Below are 19397 nucleotides of genomic sequence, written 5' to 3'. Positions count from 1 at the left end.
CACGACGTATTTTAAAACAGCTCGACTTCACTTTTCGCTTAAGCTCCCTATTTTTGACCTGCTCGTTTTATTTGTGATGAAATAACAAATACGTACCAAGATCTTGCCAAGCAAAATGATATTTATTGCATTCTCTCCTTACAATTAATATAGCAAGGCAATTTTTATGATAGTCGTTTGTCTAATCTACGATTCCAGCAAAGCGTCGAGAATTTTCCAGGATGTGAGTATTCTTTACTGATGCTGGGATACTCAAAACTCAGGGTCGTCATCATCTAGGAGATCATCGTCAACATCGTCAGGTTCTCTATAAGGTAAAAAAAATAAGACAGTTATGATTATGATAAGGATTATTTAATATTATTTACTCAAGGACAAAAATGAGATTTGCGTTGAGGTACTGAGAGGAAGATAAAAAATATAGTAAGAAGTATTCTGTATATAATTTTTTCAGTTTTGAAACTACAAATTATTTTTACTATCATCATCTCTTATCATCATCATCATCCTCATCCTTCTCCTTCTCATCATCTTCATCATCATCATCATCATCATCATCATCATCAAAATCATCATCATCAGTATAGAAGTATTATTATCCATTTAGTTCAGGGCCCAGTTGTTCGAAGGCCGATAAGCGCTTAACCCGGGGTTAAATTTAACCCGAGTTTCTTTTTCTTGTGTTCAAAAGCATTTTCTCGGATAATTTTCTTTGTTATTTTTAGAGCTTCCAATCATCTACTCGTAGACAAAAAGAAGTAAAACTAAAACGTTTTTTAAGCTTTCAAATCTGAATCCAAATCTTGCACTAACCAAGGGTTATCTTAACCTAGCTTTGAACAACTCGGCCCTGAGCTCTGGCTGTTCTCATGCCGACACGGTGGGTGGCTCCTCCTAAAATGTTCTGCAATTGGTATAGGATTTAATGGAGCCGAAACCAATTGTGGAATTGCACGCTTTGTAGGCATCCTACTGATGAACAGTTGGGACACGTAGATATATTTTTTAGCAACTACTACAATTTGCAGTCTGTCTACTTTGAATACATCCCAGGAGAGCGAGTCATAACAAATGACAAAGGTCCCATGGGGACACTCTTTTGTTTCTCTTAGTTACCTAGAAACGAGGAACATTCCTCAAAATCCTGGTTTTCTGATAGTGTTGTTTTATAGTTTTTTATGTATTTTTATCATCACCATCGTCGTCATCAACATTATCGTCATCATCATCATTCTAGTTTATATTTTGAGATTCAAATTTTTATTGTATCCAAACCCAAAATTAAGCATCAGGCTTAAAACAAGAATCATAATAACAATGAACTCGCAAAATACACTTCTAATCTTGATTAGTAAATTAACTGTCTCTTTGATCTCATTATCATTTTCGTCGTTGTTTCATCAACAGCATCACTATCTTTACCAGTATTTTAAATAGAATGAATATACCAAAAACAAAACAAGTCGAGTGGTTGGCGTGTCGGATAGTACTCGCAATCTGGCGTGGAGTGCCTTAAAACCAGCTAGAACAGCTAAGTGCACTTTCACCATAAACAAGACCCCAATATCTACCAAAAACTTACCCCAAGTCCCTATGAGGAGTTATCCATGGAGTTAAACTGACCGTCGGTAGTTGGTCGCAATTCACTCTTTCCTTGGATTGCTGAAACACCATCTTGTTGACAGCCGTGATGCTATCAGCATTGTCGCAGAGTATCTTGGCAAAGGTTGTTTTCCTGATTTCCTGTAGCATTGCACCGTTGTACGCCGTTCGATCAGTGTTTAAGTTTCGGTTCGGTGCATTTTCATGCCAGAAGCGATCTCCAACTCTGAGGCGTTTGAACTGCTCCGCTACAATGCACTGGAAAGTTGGTCCCAGTACCCCTCCGTCACCAGGTTTCGGCTCAAGCATTCCTTTGAGGAAAAAAGCAAAACCGGTTTTTGGTTACAAATTCTACCAATCGCATTATAAAAGCAGAAAGATCTGTATAGCAGGAACAGAAAGGAATTATAGGGTCTTTTTTATTTTGTGAACGACTATTGGTGCCTGCGTTTTCGCGACAAGTTATATTTAAAGGAATTTGAATGTGTTTGATCTTACTGTGTCACGCACTTAAACAAAATTTAGCACTTAGGTGACCAACCAATACACCGAAATGTAAACTGAAATAATCCGTTGCTTAAAACAGTGAGGGGCATTTACCTAAAAACAGCAAATAAAGAGTAGACCAAATAGGACAAACAAGACCAATAGAACAATTGAGCGATGAGGTCATTTTACTAAAGAATCCGTCAGTTAGTCGTTTTCTTGTGTAAATTAGGGCTATTGTCTTTTAAAACTCAGCAGGATTGACAGATTTACATAAGAAAGCAAAAACGAAATGAATTCTGGTATTTGTAATCAATTGTCGTCATCGTGAAATTAGCCTTTTTCGTTTACTGATTTTAATCCAAGGCTTAGGAATAAAACAGAAGTAATCATCTCGACGCTCAGCGATGAATAATACATTTCTTTTGTGTAATTCCGACGAGCCTCAAAGCCAAGTTTGAATTTTAATATATCGAAATTGGTGAATTACAGTTGAGATTTTTGAAAACTATCCGCCAAATTTTTGACAGTTTAAGTCTGTTCTTTCTCGGGGCTTTGCTCATGTGGCAGGTATGGTCACAGTCAAGTAATAATTAAGGCTATGTTCTCACTATCACCGGATAGCTTCTGCGCCGGCACGAAAACCACACCGGATAGGACTTCTGTTCACACATAAGAACGGTGATTTCCGCGCGATTTCTTTAACGGAGCAAAGAGCAATCTGGTTTCGTGTGAACATAGCCTATTGCAACAGTTGATCACGTGATAAACTTTCTGTAAATGCGAAAACAGTTCGGTTTTGGAAGATTTTATTAACCGGAACTTAAGGACCATATTAAAATTAGGTAAACTATAAATTTTCAGCCGTATCTCTTAAAAGTAGCGATTGCAACGGCTGCCGAAAATAAGAAGGATTTGTGTGGAAAAAAACAACTTTTGCCACCCAGTCACGGTTGAGTGGTCTTCCTACAAGGCCTTGTACATTTGGAAATTCTTAAACTGTCGTTAAATCTTTCCCTTCCGCATTTAAGGGATTAAATTTGAGCCTCGTAATGCAGTTTGAAAATTTCGAAATTTACAAGGATTTGTATGTACATGTAAAACCACTCAACCATGACTGGGGAGCAAAAGTTGTTTTTCCCACACTATAGGTTACAGTATAGGTACCTGATTTTAATATGCTCTTTCAGTTCCTGCTGACAATTATTCCAGAGGTGTTTTCGTGTTTACAAAAAGTTAAACCTTGGCCTTTCCAGCTCTGATTAAATCATTATTAAAACATTCTTTTTCCTTGTAGGACATATTTTATTCACTTGTGTGTACGTATTCCCCATTTACGACGAATCTTTCATTAGTTTCTTTTATCTCCATGTTGTTTATATGAAGTATGTAGGCTCATGTTTCTTTTTCACAGTTTGCTTATTATAACTCCTAATTTAATTATTGTTCTAAGAGAAAAAAAATTGGATTGAAGGGTAAGTAAATTTATTTAAAGCAATTAGCTGAACATGTACACTTACTGGATCGTGGATCCGATTACGCAAATTTATAAAAGAGGGACGTGGCAAAATTCAACGCTAAATCCGTCTCAAATCGGGGCCCATTTTCTAATTTTGCTTTAAAGCCAAAGTCAAAATGTATAAAACGCCTATGAAACATTTAATTATAAATACACAAATTCCCATTTAAACGTGTAATTTCTTTGGCCATTACGTGAAAAATGTACCAGAAAATTCTTTACAAACTTCGCTGTCTTGGTGGCATTTCAAAACCCGACAAGCCGTGAAGAAAACTTGGTCAAAGTCATTGAAGTCGAGTTTTCTGGCTAAAAGCTTTTCTTTTTCCACAAAAATGAAACTGAGTATTCTTTTGAACTTTCCCTTTCTATCTGCGTCTTCTAACAGTACACGTTTAATCTTGCTACGCGAAAAAGGCTCTCTTCGGTCTCACGGGAGATGGTTCGCTTTCATGAAAAAAAATCGTCATGCAAAAATTACTCAGTTAATACTACTACATGAAAAATTTCTGCAATTTGGTTGGCTTAGAGCTGTGGCATTTCACCTTAATTTGAAATACCTACATAATAATAGCATGATAATAATAATAGCATGATTTGTACGTAATATTTGGCATAAATACCACTCGTGATATTTCAGAATAGTCTCAAATTTCACTCGCCTAACGGCTCGTGAATTTACCTATAACAACTTCGAAATATCACTAGTGATATTTATGCTAAATATCACTACAAATCATGCTATTACCTATACGAACATCATGACGTCATGTACAAGACACTTAGCCGTCGGGTGGGGAGTACCGCGCGCATCGAGACATACAAGGCTGGAGACTGAGCCCATTAGGAGGTCGGAGAGGTCTCTCTCTTTCCTATCATATATTTCCATGCCGTGAGAGACCTCTGGTCACCATGAATTAAAGGATGTTCTTGGAATTTTTCGACGAACACCGGGGCGACCGTTCCCCCCCCCCCCCCCCCCAACTTCCCATCACACACACACAAACATGCACTCGGGCACTGCTTACCTCCGACAAACAAGTCGATATCATGAACGTTATCGTAGACCTTTCTCAAATTTTCCACGTCCTCTTCCGCAAAGCCAGCGACGTTCTTCAAATCGTCGAAACTTTTTACATTGCTCAGGCCACATAACTGAAGGTTACGATACTTAGTGTACCCCGGAAGTCCACGTTCACGACCTCTTTGGATGTTAATGCTGACTAAGTCAGATAAATCACCCTCGCCACGACGTAGGTTTTCTTGTACAGAACTGGAGAATCGCCTAGTACATGTAAATAACACAATATTTTAGCTAAGCAAATAAAGTTAGCAAATCCTTAAAGTGGAGCTGCTTTAAATTGGATTACGAACATTCACTCCTCTGTAGGCAAAGTGTGGGAGGTAAACGAGGTGTATTATGGGCAATGTGAAGATCGCAACCGAGAAAATCTGTGGACGAGGTTGTTTTGCTCAGCTGTTTTAGTTTAGCTCAAGAAAATGGCGAGAAATTACACACGTTTGCGAAAACGATCAGAATCAGCTGAACTTATGCCTAAAAACATCGCAAGAGCAGCTGGAAAGCTGAACATCTATTAGACCTACCAGACTCATCATCTCTTTATGTATTGACTTTACCTAGAACATGAACGGTTGAAAGGGGACAGGCGGTAAATTTGCTACGTTCGAAATAAGTATAAGTTGTAACTGTTCATCATAAAGATGCCAAAAATGTCTTAATTGGTTTCGGCTCCTTCAAATCCTATACCAGTTTTGGAGGAGCCGTCTAGTATTGACATCAACTCATTGTTATCAACGTAGTGCATTAATTAAAAAAAGGTATCCATTTTACACAGGCAAGAGGCGTGTCCTTTTGCTGCTGTTGTCAATTTTTGTGATCATAGTTGTTTCGTTAATTTTTTTTGAGAGGGAAACAAATTTTCAATCGTAGCATATATGTTTTTGTCTATAGTAGAAAGTAAATACTCTACCAGAAAAAAATGCTCTGCCCAGCGTTTGTTCCAGGGAGATAAAATGTATGTTCATTTGCAGTCGAACCTGACCCCCACTAACGATCAACTTGGAGTAGTAGTAGTAGGTAGGCAAGTAGTCCTCTGCGGAGCACTCCCCCCGCCCTCTTAATTACACGACTTGGTTTAGTAACACCCTCTCTTCTGGCACTAGACAGTTCCTTTTTACTCACCCGTCACTTTTCGCTGCAGAATCTTTCACTAGTCCCCTCACAATGGCGTCTACGCCGCCCTGATCTGTCTCGTATAGGTATTGAGGATTATTGAAGTCCAACACTGGGATGGGCCGAAATTCTGTTTTCAAACCGCATTCACTTCTTTTATGTTCGAAACCAATTTGACTGAATCTTCTAAACCATTCTTGAACTAAGCTGTGGCCAAATCGGTAAGCAGCGACAGAAAAGGCATTTGTCATTTGAGCATTTACGTTTTTGTCGTAGCCATTGAAAAACTGTGTTCCTTTAAGGAGCTCGAGGCCAAACTTATTGATCTGAATAGTGAGGGGGAAAAAGAAACATCATCAATGTTGCTTTTTAATGCACGGGAGAAATAGCTGAAAACATAGTGACTTGGGATACATTTAAGAAATCATATTAATTTTTTTAAATTTAGAGCAAGTCGAATATAGGTCTTTTTCGTGTGCATCTTGTTATGAATTGCTTCCAAACAAAGTAGCCCTTGAATGATTGCGTTCCTGGAAGTATTTCGAGACTTAAAGTCTTTGATCTACAATAATTATGAAGAATAATAAAACAAATATTTTCGTAAAATTAACAAAACATGACGTAACTGATATTCAGTTGCTAAATTTAAGGCCGGGTACGTGGGTTTTTCTTGTTATCCTGAATAACTTCCCTTCTACCGTCGCGAAATTATACAGCATTATATAACAAAATGACTGTTTGAGAATAAGGAAACTTTCAGTTTCCTTATGTGGGAGTCCAGATTCTCATGGTATGACATCGTTCCAGAAATAGTGGTTAACAGACTGCTTTAAAGACCGCTTAGTGCTTGTTTTAAAGCAGGCGCTAAGTTCGACCAGCAATTCAAGGTCTTCGATTCAGAACTTAAGGTGGGCTTAAATTTGAGATTGTTTACATTAATAGGATCAGCCGTTCTGACAAGCTGATTGGCAAACCCACACCGATAAATCTTGAGCTGGTTTACAAAGTTTTATGCATGTAGAAATACACCGATGCTCAGTACTTTCAGGTCAGTAGTATAAGGTGAAATTATAACCTAGACCAAACGCATAGTATTAGGGCGTAACAAATACGGCGCCAAATAATGTACTGTATACAATACTGCATTTACAGTGAAACATATACTAAGCTATATGGATTAGTTTAAAAGAAAACTTGCTTGTGCTGTTATTATGCATTTTGAAAAGTGTAACCGCCATAACGTAAGCATAAATACAAAGCAAGACCCTTACACTTTACTTGAATTGCACCGGATTTCTAGTTAAGTAGATGCCTATATGTCTTAATATGTTTTTGCTTGTGTCGCACGTGAAAAATAGCCCTTACTAAGGCTTTAGGAGACAGCACCTGTTTCGATTAATCAGAAGAGATTAAAAGCGGGCTATCAACCTACCGTTTTCCTACTCAAAATCAATGGCAGGAATTCGTTGTATGTAATGACTTGCAGTTGCGCCCCGATGATTTTCCTGGTCTCATTGAAAATCCTGTCTTTTGACCATCTATTAGCATTATTGTTGTTGAGTAAAAATGTGGCTATTCGGTTGTGCTGCCGAACGAAGATAGTATGGACTGAATTGAGACCTGTAAGATAAGACATCTTATTATACATTGCACTCACTATCACTCCCCTCAATGGCTAAAGGCTACAATCAGTGTAACCTAAAGATTCAGGGGCACCCAACGACAGTTTCCTCCTAAATGCATTGAAAAGTCTTTTTAGGCTATCAGAGTAATTTAAAATGCATTCTCGGCGGCGCTATAAAATTTGTGTCTGTTCGGTCATCCTACAGGGGAACTTGTGGCTTTTCCGAATTACAAGCCAGGACTTCAATGTTCTTTTCCCGAAAATATTAGATGCAACTGAGCGTTTTACGAAAGTGGGAATTTTTCTTATTCCTCTCTCCATCACATTTTTGAATCCGAAAATTTTAGTTTTCCTTTTCCTAAGAAAATTAGCCTAACAATAGGAGTAAAATATGAAAAATTAAACTTCAGAAAATCGTAGGGAATTTTTTAGATAAGCTTCGAAAATTGTACCTAAATGGAACGCTCATCAAGACATTTTTAGCCGCCCTCAAGTAATAGAAAATTCTAGGCAATATTTGCTTCTCCGAACAGATATTTTGAAAGAAAACAGTCGTTGGGTGCCCCTGAAGATTAGTTAGTTAACAGACTAATGTGTGGGTTGCATGCAATGTATGATTTCCAAAAGCAAGGACAAAGTGCGTTCTGCGTGCAACGGTTTTTGTCGTCATTTCTTCAAAGCAGTGTATAATGAAACAATTATTGGATAAGGTCTTAAGTTTGTAATATCCGGAATAATCAAGATCTCGGTAAGTTTTATCGGCCTTAGCCAATTATTGTTTAAAATCGATAGCTAATAAGTAAATAACTGAAATATAAAGATTCGTCGGTATTGCATCTCCTATCGTCGATCTCGACAAACTGGAATTTAAGCTTACTTAAATTAAGTTACTTTTCTATCAGATCTCTAGAAACGTTTTCTCATTTAAGTGGAGTTTGCCCGGTCAGAAATCAGTTCATAGTAGCATTAACCGCAATACGAGTCATCAAATCATATGTCTTGAACTTCTCCAATTTAAAAAGCAACATTTATCAAATGAATACTAGGGTTAGGTGAAGAAAAAAAGAACGAGATTAACAATCTCTCTCGGCTCCAGAAGATCAAAAAAGCTTGTGGCATTAATAGGATAGTTAGATAGTTTATTTATAATCACATCGCAACCCAGAGGTTGAATTAGGCGATTATTTACAAATAATTATGATAACTGAAAAATACTACCACTTCTAAGACGCTGATTTAAAAAGAAAAATGTAAGAATCGAATCATAGAAACAATACATGAATACACTAGAGTAAAATTGTGATTTGTTAAGAAATAAAAAGATAGAATTTGACAAAATAAAACCAATCGAAAATTGTAAAACTATAGATAGGGAAACACAGTTTATTTAGCCTTGAGGGCATTGGACTTAAACTGAATACTATTACGGAATCTGCTCGTCTTGAAAACAGGCCTAAATTTCCCTGTGTTTCTTAGGTTCGACCTAGAGGTATTAAGAGCAGGGAGAGGGCCTTGAAGCTTATTCTCTTTCTTCTGTACGACTTCCTTAAATAGTTTGTCTACAAGTTCCTGGCGTCGGTCTGAAAGTTTCAGGGGGGATTAGGCACTTTGTGGCCCGGTTTTGTACTCCCTCAGGTTCATTGGAGAGATACGCGGGAAGACTGTCGTGAAAGACAGGACATTCAATCCGTGATAGGGCGAATGCAAGTGCAGAAAAAACTGAACTAGCTCACGGGTACTTAGGCCAGAGCGTTTAAGCTGAGATAAACTATATAGGCGCTTCTTAGCTTTCTTGATAATGGAGTCAATATGTCAGTTCCATTTCAAATCACTAAAGACGTTGAGGCCTCGTATTTTGGCACTGGCAACTAATGCAGTAAGACCCTATAAAAGGAAATTCCACAACTCTGCGATATGACCCAGAAAAAGGGACGTGGGTCAGATGAAGTGGCGATACACTGGGTTCAGACTGCGCTAGCGAGGAACAAATCAAAGCGCAAATACAGTAGCACAGCACCGATAGCGACATGGCCTCCTCCTCAAAATGTGAAAGCACAGGTTTTGACATTCATAAAAGGGACATATCTACCCACCTTAGAGGGTCTCGATAATGATGCATATATAGACTCTATCAATGCTGATTTATTCTCACCTGGGTTTTCATTGTTTCTCTCGTCTCCTGCTAAAAAACACGGCCTCTGTGGATCAAGAGATGGACACCCGGATTCTTCGGTCTGCGGAGGCAACAGATTTCTAAAGGGTTTGCCATCTGGATGCTTCATTACTTTCAGAAGTGCACTGTCATTAGGGTGAACCCGGACTGACTTAGCAACTTCTTCTGTTGACCCATAAACATTGGAAGCATCAACATAAGCTGTAATAGTGTTGATGTGCTCTCTAGTGACAAGTTTACAGAAAGAAGATGGTTCGTGAAGGGCGTCTCTCTCCATTTCAATAATATCGACTTTCCGGTCTCGGAATGTTGCATCGTCCTCGGGAATTTCAATGTTGATGCACTCTGGATTTGTTGTGGGTGGTTCGCAGTTAAGCCCTTGCGCCTTAGCCAGCGTTGTGTCATGGTCCATGAACTGTCCAAAATTCATTGTCAGATGGGTCAGTAAGGTAGAATTTGGGTTAGTGCGGTCTTTGTTACTGCCGTGAACAAAGCGACTTACATCACGCGCATTCGGAAGCTCCTTTCCACACGTCGCAAGGCGAGGTGTTGAGATGGAATCGCCATAATCCGCTGCTATGAGACGATTAAATTGTGTATTGACTGCTCCGAAGGTTGGGTTTTGTAAGTTGTTGCACGTTCCGTCGACTGTGCGAAATGGCGTCCTTGGTTTGCAGTTTATCTTTTGTGACTGTTCGGGGTTACTGACATCAAGTTTTTGACGGAGAATTTCCATTTTACACTTCCTCTCTCTTTCAGTACTAATAACCAGACAGGAAAAATACGAAAAAGGTGATCATTATCCCTTTTGATAATTATTATTTATCTCTTCAAAAGGTTCTAGATTGTTTGTGGTAAGCAGGTTGTGACTGGTCGTTAGCTATGATCAGTCAGAGTACGTTCATGGAAAGCGCTGACCTCATGGACACTCAATCGAACTCACGCTAACTCAAGGTTTTGAAAATGCTTGATGAGAGTTTATTAGGAGTTGAGCAGATGTAGTTGTCCGGAGTTAAACTGGCAGAGTTGATTTAACGATTTTTTTTTTGGGGGGGGGGGGGTGGGGGGAGGGTTAATTTTTTTTGCGAAATTTGTTTTGTTAGGAAAACTTGGCAAGGGTATTTTTGGGGGTGCGTTGATTTAAGGTTATTAAAAACAATCTGAAGATTGGCGTTGTACCGGGCCTGTATGAGGCATGTTCCGATTGCGCTGGAGAATTCGCCAAAAAGTGCTCAAAACATGGCAGAAAAGTGCTTGAAATTTCGAAATAGTTCTCGAAAAATGCTCGTAGTTTTAAATTATTTCCTAGCAGATGTTCATAAATATTCTTAGTTTTATGAAGGCTTTAACCCTCGATTTTCTAATAGGTGATCATAGAAGTGAAACACCAATAATGTTTTTCGAACAAAATCTCTTTATTAAGATCTAAACCCAAGATCGAATAAGTCAAGCTCTTCAACTGTTAAGTCAGCATAGTTTCGAAAGCACTCCCACAGAAGCACAGAACCGTATGGGCTTCAATGTATCACCGTATAGCTACAACTGTTATTAAACATGTGGAAAATTGTAAAAAACAACGTGCCTAATGTTGCCCGATAAAGCGAAAAAAATGCTCAAATTCTGCTCAAGAGTGCTGGAAATGTAAAATAGTGCTCCAAATTCGGAAAAGTGCCCAGCGCAATCGGGACATGCCAAGCGTATATGCTGGCCACGTAGTTCTGCCTGATAAAAAAGGATGGATTTTGGGGGGGTTAATTTTTTCCCAGAAATTTTTTTTCGGGGGGGGGGTCGTTGGAAGCTGCTCTAGGGATTTTCTTTTGGGGGGGGATTGATCACGGTTGCCCCCTTTTGATTATCCCCGTAATCTTAACTCCGATATACCCCCTCCCCTGGGCAAGAGAATATTAAGGAGCACTTTTTCATATATCACAGATTGAACTTAAGTACTTACGCAGTTAACGTCGATTCGATGTTCAATTGCTGTAAGGTTTCAGCACTCATCCCACGGCAAAGTTCATTTAAGACACAGGTGGTACATTTTTCACTCTTTTTTGCCTTCATCCACTTTTCATCACTCATGATACTCTTTTCTCCATGCTGAAACGATTGGTAAAACTTCTTCTGGGCTCCCTTTTCTTCTTCCACTCTATTCCTTGGTTGTACATATACCTTGCTGCATTCACCGTTCGCAAGGTTTTTCGCTTTGTCTATGATACTCTGTGGGAGATCTTTTACCATCACATCATCCAATTCATCGGAGGACCAGCTGCCATTCAGATCAGGGAAGTCATCTCTCTTTTCGTTTTCCACTTCTTTTGTTTCGTTTTCTTCAAATTCATCCTTACCCGAGTAGATGTCGTCAAGTACGTAAGATGACGCCAGCCCAAGGGTCAATGCGAAGATTAACGAGCAAACCGGTGAGCGAAACATCTTGTTTCACTATAGAAAAGAGTGAATGATTTGAACGTAGCAGTGTCTAGCTCCTTCAGGAATACTACAAAAGTCGAACCTCCATGTACAGTGTACGACCACCTTCCATAAGCGACCACTTACCCAAAACAACGCGGTTTTGTTGAACACGGGTTAAGCTCCGTTTAAAGAACTGGCCCAATAGTTTTGCAAAGGACTAAGTCGATGTTATTACTAACTTTCAAAACTTGGAAGGAAGGCGGAAAACGTCTTGCATAAAATTGATAATAATACTTGGAATCTTTTCGGACGGGGAAAAACGAGAATTTAGTTATGAATATTTCCTCTTTAGACAAAAAAGATGGTTCCGACCAAATGGGCCTGACAATGCTGTGTAACTGATAATTGTTGGTGTTAGAGTCTGCGATCTAAAGGAAGCTTGACGGAAACTTTTTAAAATATAAAATTGATGCAATAAATAGGGCTTCGATTCTTTTAATTGGTTAAAATAAACGCTTTGTGAATCAGACAGCTTAGATAGAAGAGACTACAGCAGACTGAGGCAGAAACACTGTAAAGACTACAGCAAAAGCTAAATTTAAAGACAAAAAGGTAGCTTACCAAAGTCCTCAAGAAACTAATGTATCCCTTCGAACAATCAATAGAAGCGCTGTTAAAAGCAGAGTTGTGGATTCGACTGACTTCCAAAGAATGAATTGTAGATAGAATGAAACTCGAATTTTTATAGCGTATGCCATGAATGATCATATTTAGATTTGCTTTTGGATCAAAAGGACCTAATGTGAATGGCAGGTAAAAATTCGTGAATGGTCGAGTATCACGTTTTGAATTTCTGACTTGTGAGAAGGAGATCAGCTTCCTCATAGTGTTGGAACTTGAGAAACCACTGTCTATGAGGAGGGTTGGTTTGCAAGATATACAAATTATTTAAAAGTTAAAACGAGATTGTTTACATCTAGGGGATAGAAAATTCCAAAACTCAGAGCAATATTTCGACCGAATCGCTTGAACTTTATCAGCGTTGTGAAGTGTCACGGTTGCGTAACAGAAAAGTTGTCACGTATCCCTAAACAAAAGAGAGGTTGTAAATGGTCAGTAGGTCCAGTCCATCAACCTTATTCAAAAAAGGTTTTCCATATTTTTAATATTTCTAAGGAGATTGCTTAGTACTACCCGTACATCAATAAAAGATTGGTAAAAGAATACACTAGATCTGACCAAACAAAATTTTAGACGAGCAAGTTCAGTGATGCGAATGAAATCTTGAAAGTGGATACAGTAAAGATGCAATTTTAAACTTCAAGTTGTTAACGCAACTCAGGGGCACCCAACGAGAATATAGTTCAAAACCACTTAAACATAGCATTGTTAAACGTGTTTTAGTATTTCATCGGTGGATATGGGCATATTTTTATCCCCTATAAATTTTCCATCTGTTCGGATTTCCTTGCCGAAAGTCTAGTGATCCGAAAATTATAGGGATCAAAACTTACTTGTTCGAAAATTTCAGCCAGAAAAGAGGCTCCCGAAAGTTCTAGGTGACCTTTTTAGGGTAAAAATCCGTTGAAGATGGGCAATTTTACCATTTTTTAGATGTTCGAAAATCCTAGGAGAGGCAGGCAAGCAAGAAATTTTAAAACAAATGTTCCGAAAATTCTAGATCTCAAATCGTCTTCCGAACAGATATTTTTCCGAAAATTGTCGTTGGGTGCCCCTGGCAACTAGCCCTTGAAAGACGAACTCCCCAATAGGTTCTTCGTGATACTGAATTTCCCTTATTTGAAGGCCGGGATTCGGGATTTTACGAGCGACGGTCAGAAAATATCGACCATCAAGTGGCAAGAGTTGAAAAATCGATTGCCTTCATTTTTTGTCCATAAATAGCGTTTAGGTAGGTAAGTAATCTGATGTAAGTTGTTCTCGCAAAAAGCCTTTTATTTTCGAGAAAAGTAAGAATATCAGTTTGTGTGGTCGGAGTCTCAAAATGGCCGTATTTAACCCGAAATTTGCTAACATCAACTCTCCTTGCGTTCGCAAATAAAGCCGCAAGGAGAAATTTGGACACTTTCCATCAATAAAGCAACTCTTCCTCTTTCACTAGAAGATACTTTCAAAGCAATATCAAGACTCGTTGAACTAACATAATTCAGAAACGAAGAACATGATTTTACGGTGACAAAAACTTTAATTTAGTAGTTGTTTTCTGCGGCATTTTTCTTCATGTGGTATAGCTCCAAATTTTCCCGGTCCTCGTTTGTTCACACATTTAGACATTCATCTAAAGCATACCTGAGAATTGGCTTGGGTTCCTTTAGGCAGCCTCCAAACAAAAGCATCAAAGTCCGGTAAAAAGAGTGAAGCGTGACCAAAATAACTTATTTAACGGCTCCAAGTTTCCTCGATCGTAAAGTAAGAAGACGAAATATCTTCCTGTTCCGTCATCCTTAGCGAACTACGATTGTTAAAGTCCATATTTTTTCCATAAAAAGTGAGTACCAGAAAAAGCGCGTTTGACTTTTTCTTCTTCAAAATACTGTCGGGATCGACAAGAATTGCGTTGCGTTACTACCGTGATTCCGTGACTGTCATTTTAACGGCTTCGTCTCTTCAAATGTACGTTATGTCACATGCAGTCACGGAACAGATTGTCACGCAGAGTCGCCATCTGGTGAGGTTCAGCATTTCAAAATGGTTAAAATTGACCCAGTTTCACCTTTTTACCCCACTCTTTGATTCAAGAAGTACAAAAAACGAGCCTTTAGGCTGTAAATATCTACTTTTGTGCGTTTCGAAATTGGAAGTGTTTACACAATTAACGCCGGCCTGCCATGAAAATTCCTGAACTTCGATGGTGTCTTACGGAGATTACATTCAATAACCCAAGCCAATTCGCAGGTATGTTTTAAATGAATGTCTAAATGTGTGATTTAAATAGCATTAAGAGAATTTAGAGTTATACCACATGTTAAAAATTGCCGTCGAAAATGAGTAACGAACTTAAGTTTTTGTTATCCTGAAAACCTATCCCCCATTTTTGAATTATTTCAGTACGACCAGCTTCGCTATTGCCCTGAAAGTATCTTTTAAAGGAAGAAAAATAATTTTTCTGTTCATGGAAAGAACATTTCTCCATCCGGCTTCGTTTGGGTACGCGAGGATTGTTAATGTTAGCGAATTTCAGGTTAAAAATTAGGGCAGTCTGAGACTCCGACATCGAAAACCGATCTTCTAATTTTTCTCACAAATAAAAAGCTTTCGGAAGGAACAATCTTCTTTAGGTTTCTTATCTACCTAAAAGCTATCTATGAACAAAAAATGAAAGAAATTGATTTTTCAACTCTTGCCACGAAATTAAGATTTTGGTCGATTTTTCCTGACCGGCGCTCTTACATGCACATAGGGCGAGATTCAGGATTGTAAGCACGCACTAGATGCAGCGGGATTGAAGAGCTCCACTGGTGATCCTTTTAAAACCGAGGGAAATTGATGTGTCATAAGTCGTGCTAAGCAAATACATATTTTTTCGTAGACATGGCGAAATAACTAAAATAACTAAGGTGTATATATACACCTAGGCGCTCGACCTTAATGGCCGTTTTTATGCCGTCATGAGAGACGCTAAAGTCGTCAAGACGCATTAACCGTCTGAGACGTCAAAGTCGACTGGTGTAAATTCAACGGGACGTATAAAAGTAGAAGACAGCAGCGAAAAAAAAATCCGGATTTTTTCTTTAAAAAGACAAAACACTGACTCTTCCCCGTCATTTCTAGAAGAGTTGGGCATAAATGCGTCCCAGTTTACGGTGTCCCATTTTTATACTAGACCAAGAGAGGATAAAGGGGACAGAGAAGGCATCCCCCATACAAACCCTATTCCATAGGTAATTCGTCTCGAGTTATTTTTAGAATCGGGCTGAAGTTACCTCGCGCGCTGCGTGGATGTTTCCTGGAGGTTTCGCATGACTGAACGCCGTGCAAAACATGTCGGGCGAAAGGCAATGAAAGCGTAAAGAGATCGAGAGCATTTCTGAATATTGAAGAGCAGGGCGGATAAATGTTGGGCGGTGAAACGAGCGCTCCGCTCTTCATTTAATGTGTGATGCGGAGTAGGACTGGCACGAGCGCTCTTTCCGCGCTTCCGGTGCGCTTGAAGGCCAGCGAAATTTTCCTTTTTGTAAACCGGAAATCCTATTATCTTTCTTTAATTTCAGGCTACAATGCGAAATAGATAAATTCGTTTCATAACAGTATCAATAAACAGTTTCATATGTTTGTGTCTGTATGCCTGCAAGTCAAACTTGTTGGTCGTATAATGCCAAAATCTGAGTTTAATTTGAAAGTGTTGAATACCTCCTCCTTCTACTAAATATCACCTAATCGTCTTTCGCCGTTTCGTTTGCAAAAGCTTAACACTTCTTAACCTCAATTTTTACATATGTTAAAGGGGGATAAATGTTATATAACATAACAAAAAATTAGATTGATATATTTTGATGTAGTGGCGTTGCACTGCTTCAAACTTTGCTTCTCTGGTGCAACGCGCCATGGCGGTTCTCGCGATGCGTCGCAAATCCGGCAACCGCATGTAAACAAAATTTATTGAGGTTAGTTGTAAGGTATTTTTCTCTGTTTTTCTCTCTAAAACAAAACAAGGTAAACGGTAAAAACTGAGGGAAAACTAATTTTGAAGTTTCAAAGAAACAGAAAGACGTATGAGGAGTTTTTTTCAAAATTAAAAAGAAGGATGATAGTGATTGAAATTAGCATAATTTCACCTGCACGAGCTGCACGCATTTATAAAATACACGTCATCTAGTTATGAAACACGATCTGCTGTCTTTTAGTTTTGCCATGGATGACATGGATGAGGTTTCCCTTCGTGTTTTAGACAGTACTTAGTTGTTTTTGTTTTGGAATAACATCGACATTGGCGAGTAGCAGAACGAAAATATAATTCAGTGGTAGAGCCATGGAAGTATCAGGAGAAACCCTTTGAAAGAGATGTTTGTCTACTCCAATTAAAAAAACCTCCCGCAAAAATAGCAACATTTGCCTCTCAGAGAGAGCGTACCAGCACAAAGGAAGGAGGAAGAAGTGCAAGAAAACAAATCAAGCTGCCATAATTCAGTGACAGTGGCAGTGTCTAATGGATAAACCACATCGCAAGCCCTGACCAAAGTCGAAAACAAGCGTCATTTCTAAGCAGAGTCCCAGTCCACTGCATCACACCTTTTTGCTCGGACGCGCTCTTTTCACCGCCCAACCTTTATCCGCCCTGTTGAAGAGAAATGAGTCGGCGCTCACCTGGGAAAGGGGAATCGCTGGACTCTTTGACAACCGGTGAAATCAGTTTAACTTGAAGTTGTTGTAACCTCAGTGCTTTAATAAAATGAGAAATTTCGCCTGTCTATTGAAACCGATCGTTTGTACAATAAAGCAAGTAGGACGCGAAGTGTTATTTTTGTTCAATAATAAAAGACTAATAAATTAAAGGAATAAATATCAAACCACAAATTGCTCTCTTCAAACTGTAAATTATAAATGATCCTGAGAGAATATTCACTGTGTTAAGGATTTCCCTGCTGTACTGTTAGCTCTATACAAGAGAGGAAGGGAGATTCTTTTTTAATTTCCGTTTCGCTGACACAGCTTTAGCAGAAATCTCTCTTTAGTCGTTTTCGTCGACAAAACGAATGGCAATATCGCTCTCCGCGTCTTCCGCCATCTTTTTCTGCGTCAATTCGTGAGGGACGCGTGGCTCTGAGCGTGGGTCATCCACGCGGAACACATTCGCGCTATGTGATTGGCTGTTGTCTAATCCCCCTTGGGATCTGTGGTCTTAAAAATAACTCGAGACGAATTTCCTATTGAATAGGGTGTGTATGGGGGATGCCTTGTCTGTAACCTTTATCCTCTCTTGACTAGACTTAACGTCTGAGACGTTAATGTTGTCTTGTCCGTCTGAACGACGCACGTAAAAGAAGACCCCTAAGTCGTCAGACGATAAATGCGTCTGTCTTATTTACCGTTTTGTACTAGAGTTTAAAGTCGTCCTGAGACAAATAAGACGTCTCTAGCATAAAAACGGTCAATGACCCCCTTGGACGCAGTGAACATTGAGGGTCTCGTGGAAGTAAAGCAAGTCAGTCAAGAACTGCTTGTTGTTTGGTATTTGAGGAAAATACGGGATTACCCGTAGTCTAAAATTGGCCTGACGTTGGCCGGTAAGTTTATCTTGAGTGTAAAATTCTACGCCTTTGTTTGAATATCAAGTGATTTGGAGGCGCTAAAGTATATATCTATTTCGTTTCAGTCCACGTTATTCTCACTTTATAATGGAACTTAATCTCCTTCCTCAGTTCAGATGATCTAAATACACCACCGTGTTCTTTTTCTTAAAGCAGCAGGTGACGTTTGGTAAAAGTTTTCTCCCATTCTCTCGTATCTTCACGGGAATGTCATAAGAATGACATGAAATAGTTGTGACTAGAAAGAACACCCCAAAATCCGCTTGCCCTCTTCACTCAAAATACATGTAAAAATTCTTAAAAGTTAAAGTACTCAATAAAAGACGGAAGAAGGTAGTAGCAAACCGAGTATTCAAGGCTTAAAACTCTACGTCATATGATTATCCACATCAGTTTCTATTACACCATCGAGGTCTCGAGGCTGAGCTTGTTAGAAAATGCTAGGAAGCTAGCATAAGACTCGATATAAATAATGGTGCACACAGACGGGAGATCACTTATGTACACATTAAACAACAACGGGCCAAGAATAATGCCATGCGATACTCCGTGCGTCATCTTTACTTCAACAAAAAACTTCTAAACCAGTGAAGAGCAGAGTAAATAACAACAGTACGTTTTAGCTCCTCCATTAAGACGACATGGTTAATGCAGTCAAAGGCTTCGTTAACAATGAAAATCCAACATTATCACTGTCGGGATTTTTTTTATCATCAGCCGCCCGAAAGAAGTGACTAGAAAATATCATACCAGGAGTCTCTATTGAGTGGTTTTTGAAGGACAATTTGCCCTTAAAAGTAAAGTAACTACACACTGATAATGCACTATCCGTTCAATAACTTTGGACAAGGTTGGTAATTGTAGTGAGAGAAAGGTCGATTATTGGTTGCCATCTCACGTTCCCCTCTCTGTAGATGAGGAACAACTTCAGCCAACTTCCAAGTTATAGGGATGCAGCCTTCTGTGAACTTGGTGTTTATAAGGTTAGTACTTTTTTGCTGGAAGTGTTTAATATTGTGTTTATGAAAGCCAGGTAATTTGTTAGATAATAGTATGGCAATTATGATGGCCCAAAATTTCGAGTTGGAAACAGTGTAAGGTTCATACACACATATCCCAGACGT

The 19397-nt window shown here is 38.9% G+C and overlaps 1 protein-coding gene across 2 annotated transcripts; it reads right to left on the bottom strand.

The window, feature by feature from the left end:
- Positions 1-50: 50 nt before the first annotated feature.
- Positions 51-14437, bottom strand: LOC140943585 (salivary peroxidase/catechol oxidase-like). 2 transcript variants are annotated; one of them, XM_073392691.1, is made up of 8 exons: positions 14315-14437; positions 11547-12034; positions 9575-10356; positions 7231-7418; positions 5808-6124; positions 4633-4889; positions 1583-1913; positions 51-307 (listed from the first exon to the last, which is right to left on the bottom strand). In XM_073392691.1, the coding sequence occupies exons 2-8, from the start codon at positions 12023-12025 to the stop codon at positions 253-255; spliced, it is 2409 nt and encodes an 802-aa protein (XP_073248792.1). In that variant the 5' UTR covers positions 12026-12034; positions 14315-14437; the 3' UTR covers positions 51-252. The 2 variants fall into 2 exon arrangements, with proteins under 2 accessions (XP_073248792.1, XP_073248791.1); XM_073392690.1 differs by lacking the exon at positions 14315-14437 and adding an exon at positions 12626-12774.
- Between the last annotated feature and the right edge of the window lie 4960 nt (positions 14438-19397).

This window comes from Porites lutea, chromosome 7, assembly GCF_958299795.1.
Source record: "Porites lutea chromosome 7, jaPorLute2.1, whole genome shotgun sequence".
Taxonomy (NCBI): Eukaryota; Metazoa; Cnidaria; class Anthozoa; order Scleractinia; family Poritidae; genus Porites; species Porites lutea.
This window is presented reverse-complemented; position numbering and strand designations above follow the sequence as displayed.

What these genes read in the sequence shown, in the direction of transcription:
- LOC140943585 (XM_073392691.1), bottom strand. Translation starts at nt 12,025, where the DNA reads ATGTTTCGCTCACCGGTTTGCTCGTTAATCTTCGCATTGACCCTTGGG. An exon ending in TGATTTTGAGTAGGAAAACG is followed by an intron (nt 6,125 to 7,230) that starts GTAGGTTGATAG and finishes CTCACTATTCAG; the next exon opens with ATCAATAAGTTTGGCCTCGA. An exon ending in ACTCCTCATAGGGACTTGGG is followed by an intron (nt 308 to 1,582) that starts GTAAGTTTTTGG and finishes TTTACCTTATAG; the next exon opens with AGAACCTGACGATGTTGACG.